This window comes from Hyperolius riggenbachi, chromosome 4 (genome assembly GCF_040937935.1).
Source record: "Hyperolius riggenbachi isolate aHypRig1 chromosome 4, aHypRig1.pri, whole genome shotgun sequence".
NCBI classification, from domain to species: Eukaryota; Metazoa; Chordata; class Amphibia; order Anura; family Hyperoliidae; genus Hyperolius; species Hyperolius riggenbachi.
Window position 1 is genome coordinate 49,474,408 of NC_090649.1, and position 10,637 is coordinate 49,485,044.

At 46.9% G+C, this 10,637-nt stretch overlaps 1 protein-coding gene across 1 annotated transcript; it reads left to right on the plus strand.

The window, feature by feature from the left end:
- Nucleotides 1-2,104: 2,104 nt before the first annotated feature.
- On the plus strand, nt 2,105-7,368 carry LOC137570347 (interleukin-17F-like). Its single transcript, XM_068278995.1, has 3 exons — nt 2,105-2,178; nt 3,267-3,517; nt 6,931-7,368. The coding sequence occupies exons 1-3, from the start codon at nt 2,149-2,151 to the stop codon at nt 7,166-7,168; spliced, it is 519 nt and encodes a 172-aa protein (XP_068135096.1). The 5' UTR covers nt 2,105-2,148; the 3' UTR covers nt 7,169-7,368.
- Nucleotides 7,369-10,637: the final 3,269 nt, after the last annotated feature.

A 10,637-nucleotide genomic window follows, 5' to 3' on the forward strand; every position in this document is an offset into this window, starting at 1 on the left:
GTCAGAAAACACAATGCTATATATAGCGTGGCTGAGCGAGGTGCACAGTGGCAGTACACACAATGCTATATAGTCAGGCTAAGCCGTGTACACAGAGTGTCAGAAAACACAATGCTATATATAGCGTGGCTGAGCGAGGTGCACAGTGGCAGTACACACAATGCTATATAGCCAGGCTAAGCCGTGTACACAGAGTGTCAGAAAACACAATGCTATATATAGCGTGGCTGAGCGAGGTGCACAGTGGCAGTACACACAATGCTTTATAGTCAGGCTGAGCCGTGTACACAGAGTGTCAGTAAACAATGGTATATAGCCTGGCTGAGCGGTGTACACAGAGTGTCAGTAAACAACGGTATATAGTCTGGCTGAGCGGTGTACACAGAGTGGCAGTAAACACAATGCTATATATAGCGTGGCTGAGCGAGGTGCACAGTGGCAGTACACACAATGCTATATAGCCAGGCTAAGCCGTGTACACAGAGTGTCAGAAAACACAATGCTATATATAGCGTGGCTGAGCGAGGTGCACAGTGGCAGTACACACAATGCTATATTAGTCAGGCTAAGCCGTGTACACAGAGTGTCAGAAAACACAATGCTATATATAGCGTGGCTGAGCGAGATGCACAGTGGCAGTACACACAATGCTATATATAGCGTGGCTGAGCGAGGTGCACAGTGGCAGTACACACAATGCTATATATAGCGTGGCTGAGCGAGGTGCACAGTGGCAGTACACACAATGCTATATTAGTCAGGCTAAGCCGTGTACACAGAGTGTCAGAAAACACAATGCTATATATATAGCGTGGCTGAGCGAGGTGCACAGTGGCAGTACACACAATGCTATATATAGCGTGGCTGAGCGAGGTGCACAGTGGCAGTACACACAATGCTATATATAGCGTGGCTGAGCGAGGTGCACAGTGGCAGTACACACAATGCTATATTAGTCAGGCTAAGCCGTGTACACAGAGTGTCAGAAAACACAATGCTATATATATAGCGTGGCTGAGCGAGGTGCACAGTGGCAGTACACACAATGCTATATATAGCGTGGCTGAGCGAGGTGCACAGTGGCAGTACACACAATGCTATATATAGCGTGGCTGAGCGAGGTGCACAGTGGCAGTACACACAATGCTATATTAGTCAGGCTAAGCCGTGTACACAGAGTGTCAGAAAACACAATGCTATATATATAGCGTGGCTGAGCGAGGTACACAGTGGCAGTAAACAATGCTATATATAGTGTGGCTGAGCGAGCGGTGTACTACTGTTCCCAGCAGCGACACACAATGACTGGGGGGGACCCTGGCTAGCGTGGCTGGAGAGCGAACTACCCTGCCTTCCTACCCAAAGCTAAACCCACAGACAAATGGCGGAGATATGACGTGGTTCGGGTATTTATTTACCCGAACCACGTGACCGTTCGGCCAATCAGAGCGCGTTCGGGCCCGAACCACGTGACCCGTTCGGCCAATCACAGCGCTAGCCGAACGTTCGGGGAACGTTCGGCCATGCGCTCTTAGTTCGGCCATGTGGCCGAACGGTTTGGCCGAGCACCGTCAGCTGTTCGGCCGAACTCGAACATCACCCGAACAGGGTGATGTTCTGCAGAACCCGAACAGTGGCGAACACTGTTCGCCCAACACTAGTGGTGGATTCCCCACCTTCAACCTCCTAAGCGAAAGAGGTCCTAACAGCAGACACTATAGGGAGCTAAAGAATGTAACATCAAAAATCATTTAAATGGACAAGATAATGATGAAGATTTTTCCTCTTTCCTGGAGAATACATGGAGGATTTTTATAAAACAGACAATCTCCCAGGTGTGATCCGTGCAGACAGGTCCAGCCGTAGCAGCGGTTTAGGGAAGTACAGGTGACCGTTTTGCGGTTTCTCTAATCTCTGAATCCAGCGATAAGATAAGCTGCAATTTACCTGGACAGTCCATAAAAGACGAGCAAAGCTCAGCGAGGCCAAACTCCCGGGACTTTCACAAAACTTCTAAATATGATTTACGTGTCCTACGGAACTCACAGCTGGAGGTTCAGGGGGTATATATAGAGAGGAACATCGGGGCAGAAAGTCAAGAATAACTCCAAGATTCCAGAACACAGGCAGCGCTCTACAGACAGGGGAATGGAGACCACAGGCTCAACACTCATATGTGTAAGTAATCTAAATGACCAAGTGAAGAGGGGGATCCATATGGAGAGAGAGAGATGGGGGGGGGAGTAATGAGATTCTAATAACGTAATGCAATACATGCAGCTTGGAGGTGGCCCAATTAATATTGTCAGGAAGTGCATATGATTTGTATTAGGTTTGCATGCATGCCGGGATTAATATAAAGACTTTTTTGGTCAAGAGTGGCGAATTGAGTTAAAATCACCACTTTGTCCCCCCAAAAAACCTGCAATGTCATGTCACCAGGAAAATAAACTACAGAGCCCAGCCAGCCTGGTGCTTTCAACATATTTATAGTAAGATGTACAGATGTTGCACAAAACTTAATTCATTGCTAAATATTGCAAATTTACTATATGTATTAAAAAAATAAAAGAATGCTGAAACAGGGATTTAATAATTCCAGGCCAGGTTTGTGTAATGATCACTTGTTTTCTGAAACAGTCTCCAATCCAGGAGGACCTCATCACGTCAGGTCTACATCCTGGCCAGGTCTGACACTTCCATAGAGGCCACCTGGGCAATTGTCCCAGGGCTCCAAGCTATCCTTCAACTTAACTGTGCTCAACCAGGGCCCCCTCAGAGTTTTTGGCAGAGCAGGGTCTCAACTGCCCCAGAACACTCACTTCTCCGTCTCAGTCCGTGGCTCCATGTACACCTGTCTTCATCCTTGCAGTGATGCCTTTCCTGTATGACCCAGCGCACGCTATTACCTAATAACATGCTGCAGGTCACAGAGAAGATGTGGTAAGTGTTGGACAAAGACGGAACGCACACAGGGAGTGAGCGCACTGGGACAAGTGAGACCCTACTCTGCTGAAGTCTCTGTGGGGGCCCCGAGTGACATAGTTAAGTTGGGTGGTGACATGATGGAGTCCAGAAGCTGGATTGGAGGCCCTGGGGAGAATGTAATACCGGTTTAGGGAAGGGGGGCTCAGGTGTGTTCGGGGGGGGGGGGGGGTTTGTCCAGAGGGAAGGGATTCAAGTTGAGTTTATTTTGCCCGTAGGCCCTGTTGTGAGTAGAACCGACCCTCTTCCTAGTCAGTCTCATTGTTTTGTCCTTTGAACAGATGGCGGTGCTGGTGTCGGTCTGCTCCTCAGCCTTCCTCCCTGAGGAGTACATGGCACAGATGGGTCTCCAGGAAGAGCCCAGTGATGACACTGTCCCCCCAGAGCCCAGGCAGAGGTGTGTGGGGAGGAGGAGTCGCCGTCCTCCTGCCAGTGCAAACGTGGACATCTCTGTCATCAATACCGATTACATGGAAAGCCTGCTGGAGGCTATGGAGGTCAACAGCCGCTCTCTGTCACCCTGGGAATACAGGTAATTCCCAAGACACTTTATGCCATATGCAAGCATGCTTCCTAAATTATATCTATATGTTTATATCTTCTATATATATAAAATTGTGTGTGTGTGCGTGCGTGCATGCGTGCGTGCGTGCGTGCGTGCGTGCGTGCGTGTGTGTGTGTGTGTGTGTGTGTGTGTTGCCATCACTCGAAAACGGCTTGACCAATTTGAACGAAACTTGGTATGCAGATCCCTTACTACCTGGGATGATATGTTCTGGGGGTCTCACGTTCCCCCTGCACACCTGGGCGGAGCTAAAAACACCAAATCAGATTTCACCTATTCATGTCAATGGAAAAAATGGAAAAGGCTGCCATTCTCACAGTAATGAAGCCAGAGTTCCCACACGTGGCACAGTTGGTCACTTGGTGACCAAAGTTACAAATTCAGGAAATGTGGGCGGAGCATAAAACAGCGAAAGAAATTTCAGCCATTCATTTTAAATGGGAAAAATGTAAACTGCAGCCATTCTTACACTGCTAATGGCAGGGTTTTCAAACTTGCCACACTTGGTCACTGGGTGAATAGGATTAATATTCAGGAAAGTGGGTGGAGCCTACAACAGCCAATCAAAATTCACCTATTGATTTTCAAGTGGAATATTTAAACTGCTGCCATTCTTACACTGTTATTGGCAGAGGCTTCAAACTTGCTACAGTGACTGGGGTTCAAATTCACCAAGGGGGGGGGGGGGGGGGGTGGAGCCACAAACAGCCAATCAGATTTCTTTGTGGATAAACTGCTTCCATTCACACATTTTTGATGCCAGTGAAAACCTGAAAGCCCGCAAGCTTGGTCATTGAATGGCAGGGTTCTCAAACTTTGCACGGTTGGTCACTGGGATTAATATTCAGGAAAATGGGTGGAGCCTACAACAGCCAATCAAAATGCATCTGTTGATTTTCAAGGGGAATATTTAAATTACTGCCATTCTTACACTGTTAACCACTTTGTCCTCCTTGACGTATAAAAACGTCATGGAGGACAGGCGCGCTCCCGCGCGCTCCCGCGGCCGATCGCGCGCGAGCACGCGCACTCCCGGCCGCGGAGTCGGTAGCCACGGAATCAATTTATCGGGCTATGGAGCCCAATCATTGATTCCTCTCCCCCGCTGAAAAAGCGACAGCTTCTCTCGGAAGCTTCGCTCTTTCTGAAGCTGTGTCCCTCTAAGCGTACATTGTACGCTTAGAGTGACGTCATGTAAAAAAAATCGAGATTGCCATCTTGTGGCCAAAAAATAAAACTACAAGTAAATTCCCAAAAACATTACAATACACCAATATTTCCCCAAATAAAACACTTTTATATCCCACCCTCCCAAAAATGCCCACATAAAATGTTTAATAAAAAAAAACAAAAAAAACATTACTATAAAAAAAAAAAACCATAAATATTTACCTAAGGGTCTAAACTTTTTAAATATCTATGTAAAGATGAAATATTTCTCTCTATTTTTTTTTTATAAGCTTGTAAATAGTGATGTATGCAAAACGGAAAAAATGCTCTTTTATTTCCAAATAAAATATTGTCGCGATACATTGTGATAGGGACATAATTTAAATGGTGAAATAACCGTGACAAATGGGCAATAACAATACGTGGGTTTTAATTATGGAGGCATGTATTATTTTAAAACTATAATGGCCGAAAACTGACAAATAATGAATTTTTTCATTTTTTTTCTTATTCTTCCTGTTAAAATGCATTTACAGTAAAGTGGCTCTTAGCAAAATGTACCCCCAAAAGAAAGCCTAATTGGTGGCGGAAAAAACAAGATATAGATCAGTTCATTGTGATAAGTAGTGATAAAGTTATAGGCTAATGAATGGGAGGTGAACATTGCTCGGATGCATAAGCTGAAAACGACTGAGATGTTAAGTGGTTAATAGCAGATGCCTCAAATGTAGTACAGTTGGTCACTGGGTAAGGCCCGGTTCACATTAGTGTTTGCCAACAGAACCGGCGGCCATACAGTTCCATGGTCCGTTCCGCTGAGCGGACCAAAAAATGCCACAGGACCCAATTTTCTGGACCGTTTCGATTTGTGGAACTGAAGTTTTTGCTGCATATAAGAACCAACGAAAACAGACGTTTTACAACACACTGGCTGGCATTTTAAAAAATATCCGAATTGCTATTCAAAGTTCGGATAGTGGAAAAAGTTCGCATTATCTGGGTAGTTTGGATACCCGAATATTGGATGAGCACCACTAAGTGTAGGCAGGGAGGGGGAGTAGACTCCCTAAAAAAGAGAAACACAGAGACAATGGGAGCCCCAATAGTGCAGTATGTCACACAAAGGTCAATTAATGGAGTGTGAGGAAAGGTGATTCAAAGGCAGGTTGCAGAAGGGGAAACCAACCACTGGAAGCAGGTGGAGATGTATAAACCCGACTCCACTCGGGTGTCAAGGGGAAACTGGGTGCGGTCACTCTCTTCACATAAAAAGCAACCACTGGTCCTGGTGGCGGCAAGTCTCCACAGGGCCAGAGTACACCCCTCCACAAAGGGAAGGAGGAGAGGCTCCCAGAGTTAAAACCAATAAAATGAAAAAAGGATTAGGTGGCTTACCTCAATGAAGACAAAATTCATATACTAAATGAACTGTATTTTGCATTGGCAATGGGACCAGGGCTAGGTTCTATACTTTTTGCCGCCTTAGGCAAACTTGTCCAGATGCCGCCTACCCCTCCCCCAATAGGTACTGTAATTGCCCCAGTATAGATAGCCTGGAGGGGGTAGCAGGCAGGAAGGGGGGCAGCAGGCACAGCGGTGGGGAGGGGAGTCGGCCCCTTCACCCCACACCTGGTTCTCCCAGTCTGCGCTCCCCCTCCAGCTATTAGCGCAGTGTACAATCAGGCAGCGGGCTGGGAATTGAAGACTCATCTCCTTGACGTTCCAGCGCTGCGTTTCACCGCTCTTCACTTCGTACATGTACTGTACAGTGGGCAGCATTGCAGGAAGTGACCAGTGCCGGAACGCAGCGCTGGAACGCGGAAGGAGGTAAGTCATCGCTCACCTCCTTCCGCATGTTGCCAGTGAAAAAGAAAAGTTAATTTACTATATGAATTTTGTCTTCATTGAGGTAAGCCTCTTCTCCTTCCCTCTGCACGCCACATACTGCACACCAAGGAGGAGATAGGGCAGCCGGTCAGTGCTGGCTTCACAAATACTGAATACATTACACAAAGCACAAATAACACAAGGAAGCAGGCCGGCACACAGGTGAGCCTGCAGCTCGTACCATGAGCCCGGGGGTACACATTACATGGGAGAGATCGACTGGGGGTCTATCTGTCAGCTGGAGATTGATCAAAAGCAGGTGTTGTATGTTTATTGCATGTACTTCTTTTTTTATATATTTCCTCTGGTCTTTCCCCTTTTAGGCTGAATACAGATCCTGAGAGATTTCCTTCTGTCATCTCAGAAGCGGATTGCTTCACATTCTCCTGTGAGGACTCTGAGGGTAATGCGGACCCCAGCTTGATGTCTCATCCCATCCAGCAGGAGGTGATGGTTCTACGGAAACACTACAGAGACTGTGACTATAGCTTCACCCTGGAGACCGAGCTGGTCACCGTGGGCTGTACCTGCGTCTCCGCCCTTCGCGCCTATCACTACTGACGCCGTGCCGAGAAGATGGCCTCTCCTTATTACTGGGACCAGAAGCTCACAGCTATAGAGCAGGCCACACATGGCCAGGCAGACAGCCAACAATAAGACTTGTAGTTTTAAACCCTTAGTCAGATGAACAATGTCATTCCAGTCACACCTGAATGTGAAACCCCAAAAGGCACTTTGTGATTTGATGTTATTAAAATGTCCTTCCCATGACTTGTCCATTTCCGGTGCTGTAAGCTATGACATTCTAACCCATTAGCAGCTTCAAAGAAATTATCTCGTTTATGATAAGTGCATTGCTTTTGACCTCAGTCAGCAGAACTCGTGCTGTAAATTCTTGGAAAGCTTTCATCTCTCTCTGCTAGCAGAGGATATTTAAACTGAAAGCAGAAGTCCTCTGTTATTGTCTTGTGCTGCCCCCTATATAGCACATTGATTGGGACAAGAAGACTGGGTGAACTTGCACCACCTGACGTAGCTAGTTACTACCAAGCATCACAATTAAAGAGCCTGTAAGGAGAAAAAGTTTCCCTGGGGGGTACTCACCTCGGATGGGGGAAGCCTCCGGATCCTATTGAGGCTTCCCCCGTCCTCCTGTGTCCCACGGTGGTGTCGGAAAAGCTCCCGGAATGGCGGGGATGTTAATATTTACCTTCCCGGCTCCAGCGCAGGCGCAGTATCGGCTCTCCGCTCGGACATAGGCGGAAATAGCCGATCGCTGTCGGGCCGCTCTACTGCGCAGGTGCAAGTCTCCTGCACCTGTGTAGTAGAGCGGACCTGACAGAGATCGGCTATTTTCGCCTATCTCTGTGCTGAGAGCCACAACAGTGCCCCCACTGGAGCCAGGGAAGGTAAATATATTAGCCTTGTCAGCGATTGTTGAGCCTGGATTGCAGGACACTTCGGGGGAGCCAGTGCTGGATTGCCTGCAACTAACGCAGAGGGGGAAGCCTCATTGGGACCCTGAGGCTTCCACCTAGCGAGGTGAGTAACCCCCAGGGGAACTTTTTTTGTTACAGAGTCTCTTTAAAACCTATAAAAAAAAAGAGCCCCTGGGGGGTATTTACCTTGGGAGGGGGAAGCTTCTGGATCCTATCGAGGCTTCCCCCATCCTCCTCAGCAGAGGGGATGCAGCGCTGGCAGCCCCCGAGGATCTCCTTGTTGGCGCTTGTCAGCATGCGCACAGGTGCAGTATAGGCTCTCTGCTCTGGCTGAAATAGCCTAGCCCGATTGGGTCCACTCTACTGCGCAGGCTCAAGCTGTCTGCACCTGCACAGTAAAGTGGATCTTTGCCAGAGCTCAAGCGGAGAGCTGCTACTGCGTCTGCACCAGCAGACTGAAGTAAATATTGTTGTCGGCGTCCGCTCTGTCCTGCCAGCGCTGAGACGAGCTGGTCGGAGGGTGGTGGAGGAAACCTTATTAGGATCCAAAGCCTTCCCCCTCCCGAGGTAAGTATCCACCCCCGGCACTTTTTTACCTTACAGGTTTACTTTAACCTAGGCAGGTGCCTGGTGCCTACTGGGTGTCGAGGACCACCTGCCACCTTCTCTGTCCTCTTTCCACTTTAGCTTACCAAAAATGGCCACAGGGGGGTACCAAATCGACTACCTTGCTGGGGGGGGGGGTTGATCGGGGCACCCAGGGGGTTGTGTTGGGAGGTCCGGGAGAGTGTAGTTTCGCCCTTTCCTAGGCTATATACTGATTATTATACTAAAGCAGAGTTACTCTTTAAAGGAATGACTTTGGGTTTGGTTTCATCAAACAGATATAACATTTTCTTGATTGTCTGAAGAACGAAACATGGACTCAGCGCCGGTTATATAATCTGCCTCTCTTTTCAGGCAGTTGTTACTGTAATAATCATTCTGACTTCTAGAAGTTTGTTTAACATGCAAATCAGCCATTTAGCCCACATGTCTGTCATGTAATGTTACGACTATTAGTCAGCACACTTGTCGGGGGAAATCCAGCAGAGATGAGCTCACTGTGTGACCACAAAACAGCAGAAAACTGGGGCTGCCAGTAAGCGACTGAGCTCCGCTGGTTCTGTCTGACCTCGGGCGGGGCTGTGACTTGTGATGGTGGCTGAGGTGCAACCTGGGGATGTCCAGCTACTGCAGGTAGTGGAAGAGGCAGCTTATATCATGACCCCGCCCAGCAGATGATTTGCATATGAAGAGGATGCTGATTGGTTGCATGAAAAACCTAAAATGGGACAGAGGACCTCAAATGAGCTAACCGCTGTGGTTTTGGTTTAGAGGGTCTCTTGTTCTATCTAGAAAGACGTGTAGGGGAAAAGATGTGTGTTTATAAGACAGCTGCTCACAAATAACATGTAATCATCAGGAAAAAGTTTTTTACTTTTTACATTAATACTGTTAGCAACCGTTACAGCTTAATCTATATAGAACTTGAACAACGGTGGTGTAGTGGTTAGCGCTCTTGCCTTGCAGTGCTGGGTTCTTGGTTCGAATACCAACCAGGGCACTATCTGCATGGAACTTGTATGTCCTCACTTTGTCTGTCTGGTTTCCTCCCACATTCCAAAAACATACAGATAAGTTAATTGGCTTCCCTCTAAATTGTCCCTAGACTGCAATCTCCTCATGGGGGATTCTCAGGGTTTTCTTTGCTTTCAAAAGCATTTCCTGAACAGTAGTTTAACTGCCTAAACAGTGCGCAAGTGAGTAGGGTGGCTGGTTGGTATCTTACTATTTTGGCAGTTAACAACTTAGGAAATGCTTCTGAAATCTAGTCGGCCCTGTAAAATTTTAATTGCTTACTTTTTTGTGCTGTAGTGGAGTGACACTGAAGCAAAAAAAAAAACCTTATGATATAATGAACTGTATGTGTAGTACTCCATTCGTATCCTAGCCAGGGCGCTATCTGCATGGAGTTTGTATGTCCTCCCTGTGTCTGTGTGGGTTTTCTCTGGGCACTCCGGTTTCCTCCCTCATCCCAACAAAAAACATACAGATACGTTAATTGGCTTCCCCTAAATTGGCCCTAGACTACGATACGTATACTACAGGATATGGACATATTACTATGGCAGGGATTACATTATGAGCCCCTCTGAGGGGCAGTTAAGTGACGAGACAATGTACTCTGTACAGCGCTGCGGAAGATGTTAGCGCTATATAAATACTAAATAATAATAATTAATAGCAAAGTTAAGAGTTTCATATTTTTATTTTCCGTTATATAGCTGTTTTTCTGTAACATTGCATCATTCTCTACTATTTGCAGTTTACAAACTAGGCTCTGTATTTTTTTTTGGTAACAACATTTTTATTAAAGAGACTCTGTGACAAAAATTGCATCCTGTTTTCTACCATCCTACAAGTTCCTAAACCTATTCTAATGTGTTCTGGCTTACTGCAGCACTTTCTACTATCCCCGTCTCTGTAATAAATCAACGTATCTTTCCCAGGTCGGATTTGTCGCCCTGTGTCATGAAGGTTGCCAACTC